The following is a 16,454-nucleotide window of genomic DNA, read 5'->3' on the forward strand; positions in this document are numbered from 1 at the left end:
GGTCTTACCCGGCATCCCAGGAAGACGGGTAGGAAAAAGGGGAAGAAAAGAATGACAAGGTAAAGGTAACACAGAGAAGTAGGAAGGTTGGTTTAAAGTTGTGAAATGGGGAAATGTGATTTTAAAAATGGTTTTGGCTCAGTACTCTAAATTGTAAAGAGAAATAAATAAATGAGTTATTTGAGAGTTTACCTGTTCTAAATAAAGTAGCCTTTCTACTATACAAAGATGCGTGAGGGTCAGTTTGTTTTGGGCGAAGGCAGCAAATAGTTGGCCTTAAGGAGTAACCAGTATAGATAGGCCAATTAGACCAATCTCATATTGACGTGACTTTTGGATCGGACTGAGGAAGACTCTTGATCTAAGAGTGCAATGAAAAATCTCAGATATACTCAGAAATAGACATTACAGTCCAGCTCTTGAACATGTAAGTACATAGCATAGAAAGATTTGTCAGCTTAAAATGGAAAGCAGGATTACTATAACCAGTGCTAGACTGCAAATGCAAGACTTATCTATTTTACCACTTTTCTCCTCACCAGATAGGACGGAAAAATCGATGAGTGCTTTCCTCACACCTTTTCTGTCCCTCTTCATTAAGCGAGAGAACCTACAAATGGAAACAAAAACCTCAGTAATAAAAGTGAAAATAATACTCATCACCATTCACTGTCTGAGATCATGAAAAAAACAGTGCAATATCCTTAGCAGTATGATTGCATTCTTACAGAATCTACTATGGACCCCATTACGAGTTTGGCGGTCTGAGGTGGCGCGGTGGTGGAGGTCTTGCGACTACCACATAACGGCCCTAGTGGTCATGCTGTCCTGGGACCGCTGACTTCACCAGGGAACTGCCATTTCCTGGTTGTGGCACGTCGGTCAAGAGGCATTAATATGCTTGGCGGGATGTCGCGGTCTCTCCAAACATATTACGACATTCATCACCGCCACTGATTTAATGGAGGCCTTTCCTCCATGAAAGCAGTGGCATTGAGGAAATAAAGGGGCCCTCACAACTTGTGGATGCACACAGGGGGGTACAACATGTGCCCCCCTGTGTGCACAGACATTCCAGCACAGCATGGACTTTTCAGCCCATGCCGTGCTGGAACCTCCTTTGATGTTCCCATTGTGGTGCCTATTTATAGGGGGTATAGGTTGGGGAGTAATTTAATTATAATAAATGAATGATCATTTTTTATTTAATAATAAATATTTGATTGATATTTAATAATGTTTATTCTGCTAATATTTTTATGAAAACTTTGTGTGTGGGTTGTGGGGTTTATAGGGGTGACGGGTGGGAAGTAATTTATTTATATTTAATTAATAATTAGTTGTTAATTAATTTTAATTGATAATTAATTATGTTTATTGTGTAATTTCTTTTTAGGCCAGTCGTGTGGAGTTATAGCGGTAAAGGGTGTGAAGTAATTTATTTTTAAGAACTTAATAGTTGTTTATTAATATTAATTAATTATTTGATAATTAATTATGTTTAATTAAATTGTATTTAGGTGTGGGTTGTGGGGTTTATAGGGGCAAAGGATGGGGATTAAATTAGTTTTAATTTATTAATAATTTGTTGTTAAATACTAATAATTAATTCATTGGCAATTCATTATTTTGATTGTGTAATTAATTTATTTACAGTTTAATTTTAGGTGTGCGTTGCGGGTTTTATAGGGTTAAAGGGTGGGAAGTTTAATATTTTATTGAAATTTCATATTTATTAAATAATATTTGTTTAATTGTCAATTAATTAATTTTATTATTTGTACAATTTTACTTTTGTTTTTAGATTTTATGTTGTGGATTGTGGGTTTTGCTGGAGATTATTTTGTTCAAGATATTTTGTTTGTTTTTAACATTGCACTGACTCGAGAGGGAATAGTACATTTTACCCCTCCACAATCCAACACTTTTCCTACTGTTGTACTGGCAGGAATGGTTATAGTAAATATTAACTCTCTTCTATCCTAACCTTTTCCTACTGTTGTACGTACTACTGTGTGAATTTTACCCAAAGTAAATTTGACCCCTTCGCTATCCAACACTTTCACTACTGTTGCATTTATTGGAATGGAAATAGAAAATGTTACCCCTCCTCTATCCAACACTTTCACTACTGTTTCAGTTATTGGAGTGGGAATAGCACATTTTACCCCTCCACACTCCAACAGTTTCCCTACTGTTGTACTCGCTGGAATGGTTGTAGTAAATATTACCTCCCCGCTATCCAACAATTTCCCTACTGTTGCATTGACTGCAGTGGCAATAGTAAATTTTACCCCTCTGCTATCCAGCATTTTCCCTACTGGTGCATTTATTGGAGTGGGAATAGTAAATTTTACCCTTCCACTATCCAACACTTTCACTACTGTCGCACTTATTGGAGTAGGAATAGTAAATGTTACCCCTCCGCTATCCAACACTTTCCTTATTGTTGTACTTGCTGGAGTGTGAATAGTAAATTTGACCCCTCCGAAATCCAGCCCTTTCCCTACTGTTGTCCTGACTGGTGTAGGAGTAGTGCATTTTACCTCTCCCCAATCCAACACTTTACCTACTGTTGTACTAACTGGTGTGGGAATAGTAAATTATACCTCTCTGCAATCCAACAATTTTCCTACTGTTGTACTGATTGGAGTGAGAATAGTAAATTTTTCCCTTTCACACTCCAACAGTTTGCCTACTGTTGTACTGGCTGGAATGGTTATAGTAAATATTACCTATCCGCAATCAAGCCCTTTCACTACTGTTGTATTTAGACGAGGGAGATTTGTAAATTTTACCCAGTTTCTATCACTTTTGCATTGCATTAATTGGGAGTAGTACGTTTTATTAAGTACTATATTAGTTTGCGTAGTTTTGTAAATTGTAGTGGGAATAGTACATGTATAACATTTTATATGTTATAATGTATTTATATTGTTATATCTTATATTAATATGTTTTTGTTTATTTGAAATTATAATATTTTTGATTATTAATGTTTTTAATGTGTAAAATAAATTTTACCAAATTTTTCAAATTGTAAATTGTTTACTTTATTCATTTAATTTTAATGTTTTTTCAAAGATTTTATGTTGTTAGTGTGTATATATATATATATATATATATATATATATATATATATATATCCACACTTGATAATCCTCAAGGAAGATGCACTCTCGAAATGCAACCCAAATAGATTTATTCAGCAATTTACAATTGCAGAATAAATCTATTTGGGTTGCATTTTGAGAGTGCGTCTTCCTTGAGGATTATCAAGTGTGGATTAATAATTCCGGGAGGCCTGCCCGGCGTGATGCACCACCTATCTACGGGACAAAAACTCCGGTAACAAGGTCGTTGTTGTGTGGCTCATATATATGTATATATATATATTTGTTATATTTTTATATTATTGGAAAAAAATTAAATTATAATATAAACTAAAATTAGTGATTTAATAAATATTTAAGTAGATATATGTAATATTTATATTAATTATAATATATGAGTGTAACTTATTTAAATGAAGTTTATTTGTTAAAATATATTACATCTATTTCATTTGTTTCAAATTAATAATAATATTTATTTTATATATATTCTGAAAACAACATTTAACTCCTTCCACGCGCATGACAGAACCACGCCGTCATGAGTCATGGGCGGCATGTGCTCATGACGGCGTGGTTCCGTCATGCTGCGGCCGCTCCGCCCACGCGGCACTAATTCCCCACCTGTGCGGGCGAAATGATATTAATGACATCAATATTTGTTTCTATATTTTTGTACTTACCATTATAAGTATAGGATGACAATATTTTTGACCTCGATATTTTGGTCTCTATGTTTTTGACCTTGATATTTTGACGGTCTATATTCTGTCAGTGAACCCAGTAAATGCAAGCTATGGATGTAGGGATACATAGGAGCACATCTTCTAGTGAGTTCTGTTTGGGTCTAGGTTTCTTGATTGAATGGCATTATTAGTAGGGTGAGTGTGACCTTGGGTGAACCACTTATGTCGCATGGCAACCCAGGGCTTAGTTGGGGGGGCAACTATTGGTTAACCCTAGAAACTGCAGGAAGTTGTGAAGAACCGTAGCTGCTGGAGTTTGTGGAGTAAAAGTGACAGTTCAATAGACTGATGCTCCTAAAATAGGCTCCGACAAAGGTGCCGATCACGATCCGGTAAAAAAATTCCCCGTACGACTCGTATCCGGTCTTTTTACCGTACAAATCGCAAAAGTGCCGTACAAACTGCCAATTACGATTCGCATGGTAAAAAGTCCATACGAATCGCATTGGGAAGTATTCCCCACACGTCCTCGGGTCGGAAAATGTGTCCGACACGTCCACGGACGATTTACCGTACAAATGTGAAAAGTGAAGTCCGACCGAGGAATTACAATCCATCCCATGCGTCCGATGTTACAACCGTATGGAAAAAACACCGTCCGCACCGAACTCCCATAGCAACCATGGAGACATGTGCCCGCATACGCGCCGCCCCCCCAGCCCCCGTACGTACGTGCTGACCCCCCCCAGCCCCCGTACGTACGCGCCGACCCCCCCAGCCCCCGTACGTTCAAGTCGTAGCCCCCCCCAGCCCCCGTACGTTTGAGTCGTACCCCCCCGTGTATGTACACCCGTGTACGTGTCGAACCCCCCGTGTATGTACACCCGTGTACGTTCGAGTCGTACCCCCACCCGTGTATGTACACCCGTGTACGTGTCGAACCCCCTTGTATGTACACCCATGTACGTTTGAGTCGTACCCCCACCCGTGTATGTACACCCGTGTACGTGTTGAACCCCCCGTGTATGTACACCCGTGTACGTTCGAGTCGTACCCCCACCCATGTATGTACGGTGCGTACCCCCAGCGCTGGGGGTACGCACCATACATACACGGGTGGGGGTACGACTCGAACGTACACGGGTGTACATACACGGGGGGTTCGACACGTACACGGGTGTACATACACGGGGTGGTTCGACACGTACACGGGTGTACATACACGGGGGCTTCGACACGTACAAGGGTGTACATACACGGGGGGGTTCGACACGTACACGGGTGTACATACACGGAGGGGTTCGACACGCACAAGGGTGTACATACACGGGGGGGTTTGACACATACACGGGTGTACATACACGGGGGGTACGACTCGAACGTACGGGGGCTGGGGGGGTACGACTCGAACGTACGGGGGCTGGGGGGGTCGGCGCGTACGTACGGGGGCTGGGGGGGTCGGCGCGTACGTACGGGGGCTGGGGGGGTACGACTCGAACGTACGGGGGCTGGGGGGGGTCGGCGCGTACGTACAGGGGCTGGGGGGGTCGGCGCGTACGTACGGGGGCGGGGGGGGTACGACTCGAACGTACGGGGGCTGGGGGGGGGTCGGCGCGTACGTACGGGGGCTGGGGGGGGTCGGCGCGTACGTACGGGGGCTGGGGGGGTACGGCGCATACCGGGCCACCTACTCTGCCGTGAAAATATTGCCGTCCGGACTGCTGTCGGTTCGAATCGTGGTTCCTGGGTCGTGAAACGCTGCCTGACAGCGTCCCGACGTCACGTCGCAGCATTCCCGGAGCACATTCGTATGTATATTTTCGTCGGTCGGTGTTTTTTACGATTCGTACGGAAATGGTGTTTCCGTGCGAATCGTAATTCCATGTTTGTGAAGTTTTACGACCGGGTACGAGTCGGACGGAGAAAACGCTCCGACCGACGGTTCGTACCCGGTTTTTGCCGGATCGTAATCGGCACCAAAATGTTTTGTTAGGCCAAGAGGGTCAAGTGTTGGAGTGCCAGCAGTAAGGAAACCTCTAAGTAGGCATGAAGCTAAGCACCTACAGGGGTCCCATCCCCAGAGGGAACTTTCTAGGAGAGGGCATCCTACCCCAGATATTGAAACACAACCAACTTCATTGTCCAAAAGTAGGACAGCCAGGCAGCTGGTTCCTCTTGGTAGCAAGTCCCTCTTCAGCTACTGAACAGTGTTCCCCTAGGGAGACTTGGTCCCCAATCACTTTGGAAGTCAAAATGGACCTATCTGGTAAGTGCCACCCACTCTTAGAGAAGGACAGTAAGATGGGTAGCATGTTGAGTCACCACTGCAGTGGCTTCAAATATGGCGGTGAGTCTTGCCATTGGTCCATGTGGAAAGCTAGATGTAGTTCTATGAAGTCATGATTTAGGAGTCTTGGTTGTAGAATTCCATGTTGTTTCCCTAGGGAGAAAGATGAGGAGCTAAATCCAAATCGTGTAGACCAACAGACTCATGCACAGTTTTTTTACAGGAATGCACTCCTTTGCTAATAGGTCAGAGAGTAGATCCTGCCTACAGAAACCAAAAGGACTGGGAATAGAATAGCCTATGTACCTCTAGTTGAGGAGGAAATTGTAACATCAGATTCTGCCCTGTTCATGCTGTTCTAAAACCATGATGGATGATAATGGTTACACCACTAAGGACAGAGTGCAAAGAAAAAAGGATTTATAGAAAATAAAGAAATCATAGACTAGGGATCCCTCATGCAGAGAAAGTTTTAAGGCTGTCTAAGTAGGTATATACCAACTTTATTATGGATCCCACTTGGCAGGATTAAAAAGGGGATTGAAATTGATGGTATATGGAAAGGTTAATTATTCCATTACCCTATCTGCCGTACCAACATGTTTCTGCCATCATTAGCTGCCCATAGGGGTCGAAGGCCTTAATCAGGATACAGCTCCACAAGGTTCAAGATACGTACCCTCCTAGTCTTGTCACTATTTAGTAGGGCACTTGAACTTGGCTATACTTGCCCTTTTGGTAGACACACACACCGTGTGTGTACCTGAGTTTCATCAATGATGATCCTAACTCGGAGACAGAGTGGGAACCCCATCCTGTAGTCACACTTATTTCGAGGTACGAGAGTCTTCTAGTGTTTATTTATTTATAAAGTTTTACATAGCGCGAACGTGACCCACGAGGGTATCAGAGCGCTTTACAGTATAAGAACATAAATGGTTGAGGTGGTATACATACATTCAAAAGTGTCAATTCGTACAAAAGGAATAAAAGATATGTGACTAACAAACATAGAGGACCGTGAAACTGCAGGACGTAGTACAGTAAACAGTTAAAGAACATTAGGTGACTGTGCTAGCAAACATACATATTATAACCATGATCGAATCCCAATGGATAAGAAGTGTATAGAAAAAACCAAGAGAGACCCACCACCAGCTAAGCTTTACACTACATACGGTTATTGAACAGTAAGGGTAGTGATATTCATCATACATAAAGTGGACTCAACCATTCCACCTGAGATAGGCAAAAGTATTCCGATCATAAAGATGACTCAGTGACATCCTAGAAATCAAACTTATGGCATGAATTTGTTCATTAGTAGTATTTTTACTTCTTTTTTGAAGGCGGTAAGGAAAGTGATTCCACGAACTACAGGAGGTAAGGAGTTCCAGATCCTTGGTGCAATCCCTGAGAAAGCTCTACAGCCAGTTCTCTTCTTATGGAAGGATTGAGGTTTCAGAAGGAAAGTGCTTACACTTCGAAGTCGTCTGCAGTCTCCAGACCTTTCCAACTTTAGAGCCAGATAACTGGGTGTATTGTTGTGAATTGCTTTGTGTGTCATGCAGGCCACTTTAAGGTGTATTCTTCCCTTGTAGGGCAGCCAATTCAGGGCTTTCAAGGTTGGAGAGATGTGACAATTTCTCTTGGTTCCAGATACCAGTCTAGTCGCAGCATTTAATGCTGCTCTTAGCGGAGCCAGCTTGTATTTAAGAAGACCACAGAGGGTGGTGCTTCCGTAATCTAAACTGGGTAGCACTAGGGCTTGTACTGCCATTTTTAGATCAGCCTGAGGGAGGAAGGGTTTGAGTTTCCTTAATATACTCAGCTTATATAGCTGTGGAGAAGTGTGGCTCAATGGTTAGAGTGGCAGACCTCAATGCAGAGCACTGGTCCGGGACCAGGGTTCGATTCCTGTCGCGGCAGGGTCTCGGGCTATAAATTCCACGGACTGGATATTCTCGCCTCAGTGCCTATTCTAATCATGGGTCCCACGCTGCAACTCTGGGCAATAGCTTGCTTAATCTCCACAACGGCCCCAACAGTGCTGGGATGCCTGGCTTCACCCTGGGGATGCCCAGGAGTGGACGTTTCACAGGGAAAAAGCCAGGAAGGGTTCCCTAGCGGTATGAGTACAGCGCTGGGAAACCCCGAACTGGGGTAGCTGTGCGCTATATAAGTACAAGCACATTTACATTTACATAATTAGCTCCCTTGGAGGCAATAGAGATGTGCGACTGCATATTCAGATGTTTTTCTATGGTGATTCCTAGGGATTTTGCTGAGTCAATGATGAGGGGGACACAGTCAAAGGAGGTTAGGTGTTTCAACCATAAATCTAGCTTTGGTGTGTGGCTCTGTGGCGAGATGAGAATGAATTCACTTTTTTTGGTATTCAGCATGAGGTGTTAGTGAGCCAGCTTTGCGTGTTCAGTAGAATATTGTTGAGGGCAATGAAATCTTCTGGCGAGGTGATTTTCAGATACAGTTGGGTGTCATCCACGTACAAATGATACAGAATGTTCGCAGATCTCAGTCGGATTTCTATCAATTCTTTTTTCTTAGCGCTCCTCTCTAGATGTTGGTATACACCAGGGAGTCGCAGTAACCCTATGATGAAGCATGTCACTCATTGAGTGGGTGAGGGCAGTATTTACACCCCATGGGGATTCCCCAAGGAGGTTATGATTCTTCACCTCTTGTCTATCTCTTAAACTTAGGGGATTCTGGTGTTTTCCTTTCCTTTTAAGACAAGTCCTTCTCATGTAGTGAGTAGCATAGTTGATGGGAGAATAAGGGAAGGCTCAATCTCTCTTCTCTTTATTTTTTGTGGCTATAGTGTTATGATAATATATCTGCAATATTCAATATGCACAGGGCAATGCTACAACACCTTTGCAATCAATTCTTCATTCATAACAATGTGATACACTTCTACTGAGGCTGGAGCAAGATCAAACTAACTCAATATTACTCACTATATGCAGACTAGTGTTGGAGTGTCTCTGTGACACTTTGGTGGGGAAAATAAGCTCACACCTGTATAACCTGTAGATATTTGTATCGAATATACTCATTATATTTCACTCTTAAGAATTTTCAAAACCTGAGAGCTCTGTTGGTGTGGAGTAGTTTTAGGGTGCTCTGTGATAATGCATGGAGAGGATTGTCAAAGTATTCCTTTGATCTCCACTATACACAATACAGTGTTTGAGAATCTACATGATACTGTGTGCTGAACAGTGCACTGAGTGACTGTGTGCTACTCACTATGTTCAATGCAATGTCAGTGTATCTTTGTAACATTTACTTTGGACAGGTCAATGCCAAAGCATCTCTGTGAGACTATGTGCAGAGCTGTGTCAGAGCCATGTGATAATCACTACATATACTGGAAAGGAAGGGAGTAGCCAGATAATGAAAATAGTCCCCCACTTTGATCCAAACCTCTGATGGTACCAAGAAAGCAAAGCAAGTGAGCCCAACCCTCAACAGAAGAGCTTCCTTGACTCTTTCACCCAAGCAGCTATCCAATAATCCTTTCACCCACCCATCCAGCCTCTAATAGCCACTTTTCCATCTTTCCATTCTATCATCATTCATTCTTTGATTCATCATCCAAACGTTCACCATAACATCCATCTATGGTTCATTCCATTGGTCGTTCACAAATCAATCGTCTATGCACGCATCCATCCATCCATCCATCCATGTATCCATTGATCCTTTGACACATTCATCTATAAATAAATTATATTCATCAATTGATACTTTCACCCATTTATCCATATGCTCAGCTTTCCATTTGCTCTCCCAACCTCCATTCTTTTACCTGTCTACCCACCAAGCTACCCACCCATCCTTTCAACCTTCCACCTTCCATGAATCTGTCCTTCCTTCCTTTCTTTCACCCTTCCTTCCTTCATTTCACCCCTTTCCTTTCTTTCATCCGCCTTTCCTTTTTTCCCCCTTCTTTCCTCTCTTACACCCTTCCCTCATTTCTTTTACCCTTCTTTCCTTTCTTTCATTCTTCTTTCCTTTCTTTCACCTTCTTACTTCTGTTAACTCTTCCTGCCTTTCTTTCACACTCCTTTCCTTTCAGCCTTCTTTCCTTTCATCCTTCTTTCTTTTCTTTCACCCTTCCTTGCTTTCAGCCTTCCTTCTTTCATTCCTTTTTCTGCCTACCTATGTTTATCTCTTTCTTGTCCCACTTGTCCTTCCAATTTATCATCGTTGTACTTTTCTCCCATTTTCTTATTTTCATCTGACTCCTACACTGTATTTATTTAATCTTACAGCCCTAGAGCCTGATGCTGACAGCTTTAGTATGTGGAGCTGCAGAGAAAAGAGGCTCTTAAACAACTCTATCCCCACAGTAGCTGCTAAAGCAGGGGGTTCATGACACTCTTGCTGCAAGGGAATGTTCCAAATCCTAAATTCTACAACTCTATCTGTGCCTTAGGCCAGTCATTCATACCCTGTAGTCCAAGGGCCCCTAGGAGTCTGCAAGGCCTAATGAGTCTGGGACTGCTAGGAAATACAATAATATTAACAGAATAATAAAGTGTATGTAAATAAAGAAGCAAAATACAAAACTGAACATTTTAAAACGGTAAGTAAAAATGAAGGAATTTGCAGTTGGAGGTTAAAAATTAAGTTGGTGTTCTCCGATTGATTCGAGGGAACAATGCAAATTAATCAAACAGAATGGGTTGCCTCAATTGGATTTAAGGAAAGCCCCAACCTTCCCATTAAAATAAAATGTAGATTTGTTTTATATTTGTGAATTAAATAAAAAAAATCAGCATTTTCATATTTATTTATGTATTTGTTTAATGAATGCTTGTTTCTGTGTTTTTGTGTACTGTTTTGAAGTTCAAATCATCCATAATGCTTAACCCTGGATACCTGACTTCAAGTAATGACTCACAGTGGTGGTTCCTGGATTCCAATAAACATTAGTGGGGGCCCCTGAATTCCAATAATGATTAAATGGGGCCCACAGAAGTCAAAAAGTTAATAATGACTGTCTTAGACAACTAACACCACCTGTACTGGAAAAAATAATGTGTGGAAAAGGGGACGAAAACACTTGTACAAATAATTAGATTTCAAATGACTGAAATTTACATGTCTCAGCAGGGCATCCTCCCCCAACGCCTTCAGCAAGCCTTTCGTGTCCATCTGTCCCAGACGCAGAATGTACAGCGGGCGACCATCTTGAGACAAAAATAAAGAGATAGTTTAGAGAGTGCGGCTCAGTAGTTACAACATCAGATAGTTTTGAAGGATGAGGTATGATATTATTTTATCAAGGGTTATTTATTATGAACATTAACACTTTATGGTACACAGTTAAACTAAAAGCTGAACAATTCATGCTTTAGCTAAATTCCTTGATTATATGCATTTATGTTCCCTGTCCGAGTATTTCCAATGTGCAGAAAAATCTTTATTTGAATGCAGGTCTACAACACAGACAACATGCTTTGGAAACACTATGCATAGCCACTAAACAGAATCTAAGTCTCATACAAACAATGTTACCTAATCTTTTTCTGCACTATGGGCCAGGTAAGCTCTGGCACTAAGCATTTGCACTTCTCCTCAGGGTTGCAATACACTTAGCAGATAAGTGCTGACACTTATCGGGGTTGTATGATGTAACCATGCATGCCATTACAACGCATGCCTTAACAACACATGCCTTTATGCCTTTACCACGCATATGTTTTAGTTAGCTGGCAGTAAATGTTTATATATATATATATATATATATATATATATATATATATATATATATATATATATATATATATATATATATATATATATGCATCAACAAAAAAGTTCCCAACATGGAGAGCCACGTACAGGTGTGTGAATATCATTTATTCAGCCAGGCAGCCCTGCTAGAACAGTCTTTCAAGCACACAGAATGCCAGTGAATCCTTACGCGTTTCGAGCGTCCTTGCGCCCTTGGTCACAGGTACTGGCCATTAGGATGTAGGCAGGATACCGCCGCTCGTTAGCACCAGCTTATGAAGTTCCACCCAGTGGGCGTGTCAGCTAAGCCCACCCGCGGAAGTGCGGGTCCAATGGAGTCATTCATACTTCACAATATGGAACGATGTGTGCTCAGCTGGGAAATTCCTGTTCTGCGGCATTCCTGAGAGTCACACAGCCCCACTGTGGTGACTGCTAACTATTTTGGACAAAGGCAGACGCACTTACCTGCGATTGAGCACTGACATGGACTCCAATCACCAGCATGCACTGAGCTGACACGCCCACTGGGTGGAACTTCATAAGCTGGTGCTAACGAGCGGCGGTATCCTGCCTACATCCTAATGGCCAGTACCTGTGACCAAGGGCGCAAGGACGCTCGATCTACACTGCGGACAGCAGGGCTCACAATTCAGATGGAGTCGCAATTGCAGATGACGCAGTCCAGTAGGCAAGAGACATTGCTCCCAGTGCGGCCCGCCCACACAATGCATCATCGCTGGCCACACCTACCACTAACTCTATACAGCTCAAGTCAACGCCACGCGGCTGTGGGCCCTTCCTGACCACTGCCTCTGGTCTACACTGTGGTCAGCAGGGCTCACAATTCAAGATTAGTACCGATGCAAATTGTGTAAGAGACTATAATCGGTTAAGAAAACCAAATGCTCCCAATTTGTGCAGCTAAAGTCAACGCCACGTGGCTGTGGGCCTTTCCTGACCGCTGCCTCCGGCCTACACTGTGGTCAGCAGGGCTCACAATTCAAATTCAGTCTTGATTTATTAATTTCAGAGTCCAGTAGGCAACTAACTATAACGTCCCCAAAACATACACATTTCGAAAATGCATTCCATACATATTTCATCTTTTGTTACCTACACTGCGGTCAGCAGAGCTCACAATTTACATTGAGACATGATTTATTAATTGCAGACATAATTGTACTCTATGTCCTCAGATTTTGTCAAGAGGAAGTGACAAAAAGAATTCCTCGATGTCTGTACTGCCTTCCATCTACATTGCGGACTGCAGGGCTCACAATTCAGATCGAGTTGCGATTGCAGATGACGCAGTCCAGTTTTCAACAGACATTGCTACCAGTGCGGCCCTCCCAGACCACGCATCATCGCTAGCTGTGCACACGCGGAATGCTTCTGATGCCCCTACCTCAGTGCACCACAACTCATGGACCCTTTATGATAGAATCTTTTGTGTATTATTTCACATCTGGTGCCTCTAACTTAGTGCAGCACAAGTCATGGACCCTTTATGATTGAATCTGTGTGTGATCCGATGATTACTGTTGTACTTGTTGCCAGCACCAACCATTCCCTGAGGGCTGGCTTACACTCACCCCACACGCATCCAGCACAGACGTCACTGGATATGTGACCCTGGTATTAAAAAGAGCCGAGCGCACATGCCCGTACCCAGTTCCACTATCTATCCAACTGTGTCCTGCCCCTGGGCCCTACCACATTACATTCTGCTGTGGACAGCGCTCGCAATGATGTTACCTCTGGCAGTGGTGAAAACTTTGGTTATATGTAACTTTGTCTCGGTCATTGTATAAGTACATAGGTAGAGACTGGATCATTAGAGTACTGCAAGGAGAGTGTGTAGAAAATTTATAAGTGCTTCGGAATTGGCAGAGTACATATGTTGGTGGAGCCTAACCCCCGAGCCCGAGCTTGGCTGCCCTCCATGTGCCAAAAACGGAAATTTGGGATTTGCATGGCCCTGTATTGCTGCAGCTGCAACAATCCACTGAATGTGCAATAAACATTCATATCCACACAGATATGTCATGTGCACGATCTTTCATGTGTAGAAGTATGGATGAATGTAGGGTCAGTGATTGCCCCTACCTTCCATTTTGGCCATGTTTTAGGATTTGAGTCACAGGGTAACACATTGGCGCATGCGGCCCGGGTGGCGGCAGCACTACAACAGGGACACCCGCATCAGTTGATTCCTCATACAGCCCAGGATGGAACCACACCCAGAGCTTCGGAGTCATTGTTCACAGCCTCACGCAGGACTGGCATACGCCAGACCAGCCCAATCCACTTACGCATTCAGGGAGGGACAACAACGCTACATGGCCCAGATTTTCATTGTAGTAATCTGCTGCTCACAGGTCTAGTTGTCAGTACGCCACAGCCACTCCCTGATGTCTGGTTTACAGCCACACCACACCCATCAAGCACAGGCATCACAGTACATGTGACCCTGCCTATAAAAAGAACCGGGCACACGTGCTCTACGCCATTTCCATTTCAGACTTGGTGCACCGGATGCACTGAGGCCGGCACAGGCACACCGCCATGGGACACTGACTTTTGGTGCACTGAGGTAGGGGCACTGTAAGTGACGAGTGATGGTGTTCAGCCTTCGATGATGCCCCGTCCCGGTGGTCCGGACAGGTAATGTTTTGTGTGCCCTGCTGGACGGCAGTGTAGGCCTGAGCCATCGAACAGCGGGGGCCTACCGCCACATGGCGTGGCCTCACTGGTCACAGAGTTAGTGGCACCGCAAGGGCTGAGCGGGTGTGCAACCTGCAATGATGGCGGGTGCACTGGTATGTCCTCTGCCATGGTAAAATCAAGATGCAGCACCAAATGTGAGATCTAGTGGCCTGCGGAGCGGGGCTGCATGATGTGGAGGGTACCCTGTTGTGTGTCGATTTAGATACTGTGTATAGGTTTCCCGATTAATGTCCTTATATAGGCACAATTCGCATTGCCCATATTTAGGCATAGAAATCCTACCCTTATTTAGGCATTATCCATGCTAACCAAAGACAGGCATGGCCACCTACATCCGTTCATCTACGTCACAACGAGTTCTTGGAAAACCAGACTCTTAAGCCTTTATGACTTCCCCTTGCTTGGATATTGATTTCTCCAAGAACTCATTTATTATGCATGAACATCTATTCCTTAGGAGTTCATTCATGACATTCTTCTGCCCAACTTTAACGTCAATACTGGCATTTCTAAACACCTTCAAGGTATAAATATACCTTCACTTACCATGGCAGACCACAGTTCGGCTGCCTACTTGCACGACGCGGCTCGCCACGGCAAGTTCGGAAGGGAGTCAAATCCCCGCCTGACGCACTGACCAGACGCTGTCATCCTCCTTGCAGAGAATCCAGCTCCAGTGTTTCTGACTCCCCTTGAGGGGTGTTAGAGATCGAGACTCGGAAAGAGATTCCAACCTCACTCATTCTAAGGTATGGAGCGGACTAGAACCTAGAGGGACATTTTGCAAATCTTGGCAACTATAGCTAAACTAGACTATAGACAAACAGCACCTACTTCTTACCTCGTACTACACTTAGGTTAGGTACACTGGGGTAGAACTAGCTAGAAGCATCAGATGAGTATTAACATTTTAGCCTGTGTTATTTATGTATGTATTTTTATGAATATCTGTCATAGCTACAAACCATGCTATTGCAGTATTATTTTATCTTACTGCTAACGCTGTACATATTTTACTTCGCATTCTGTCTTACGATTGTAGCAGTTCATATCTCTTGCACAAGAAATAAGACTGTTCAATAAACCCTTTTTATTGAAACTCCCGTCTATCCAATTCTGTTTAACTCTGTAGAAACGAAGCATGCACAATTGACTGAGTGAAACTGTTATCTATTGTTTCCACGATTCTGAGATGGTTCCGATTCTAAGGGAAACAAAGTTGTCATGTTTATGCCGTTGTCAGAAACTAATCCCTTCTTGTTTATTCGAGAAGTTTTCTAGTGACCTCTGAGTTAGCTGGCACACACAAGTAATTAAGTTTAATGTACTCAATAGAGACATACTGATCTCAGTCCTATGTCAAAACTATAGTGTATATTATTCCAATGCGCAGAGCCAGGGATATAGGAACTACATTACATGGCGCCCAATGGTTTGGTAAGGCACTAATTTAACGCTAGATACTGAAGTAACTTAGTCGTGCTTTTCTCAGCGACTCCTACTCATAATACTCCATAAGACGTTTGGAGTGGGTAGGGATAATATCCGCCATAGCTGAGTAGGACAAAAATCCTATGTATTAGCTGTTTGGTTTGTTCAACGTTGAAGGATACAGTGTTCCAAAATATTGTGCACCTTATCTTTGTTCCCTTGAAACTTGCTCTGCAATTTTCATTAAACAAATGTCCCAAAACGAGGATAATAACACCAGAACCGGTGAAGCTGTACCCGACAATGTCGCAGCAGCTTTTGATTATACAGGTTTTAATGAAACCGATAAAAATGCGAAAATCATCGCTCCAAATTTAAGGAGAGCGATCAATCTAAAACGTATAAAACATGGCCTAACACCAAGAGGTGGTAGAGCAG

General features: G+C 43.1%; 1 protein-coding gene across 3 annotated transcripts in view; it reads right to left on the minus strand.

The window, feature by feature from the left end:
* The window catches only part of LOC146789843 (SEC14-like protein 5), a 1,062,444-nt gene that overhangs the window by 306,801 nt on the left and 739,189 nt on the right, over positions 1 to 16,454 (minus strand). For all 3 annotated transcript variants that reach the window (XM_085632205.1, XM_085632206.1, XM_085632207.1), the window contains 2 exons: positions 11,220 to 11,308; positions 540 to 610 (listed from right to left, as the gene is read on the minus strand). In XM_085632205.1, the coding sequence (XP_085488331.1) occupies positions 540 to 610; positions 11,220 to 11,308 (160 nt within the window). The remainder of the gene's footprint in view (positions 1 to 539; positions 611 to 11,219; positions 11,309 to 16,454) is intronic.

This window comes from Triturus cristatus, chromosome 10 (assembly GCF_964204655.1).
Source record: "Triturus cristatus chromosome 10, aTriCri1.1, whole genome shotgun sequence".
Lineage (NCBI taxonomy): Eukaryota > Metazoa > Chordata > Amphibia > Caudata > Salamandridae > Triturus > Triturus cristatus.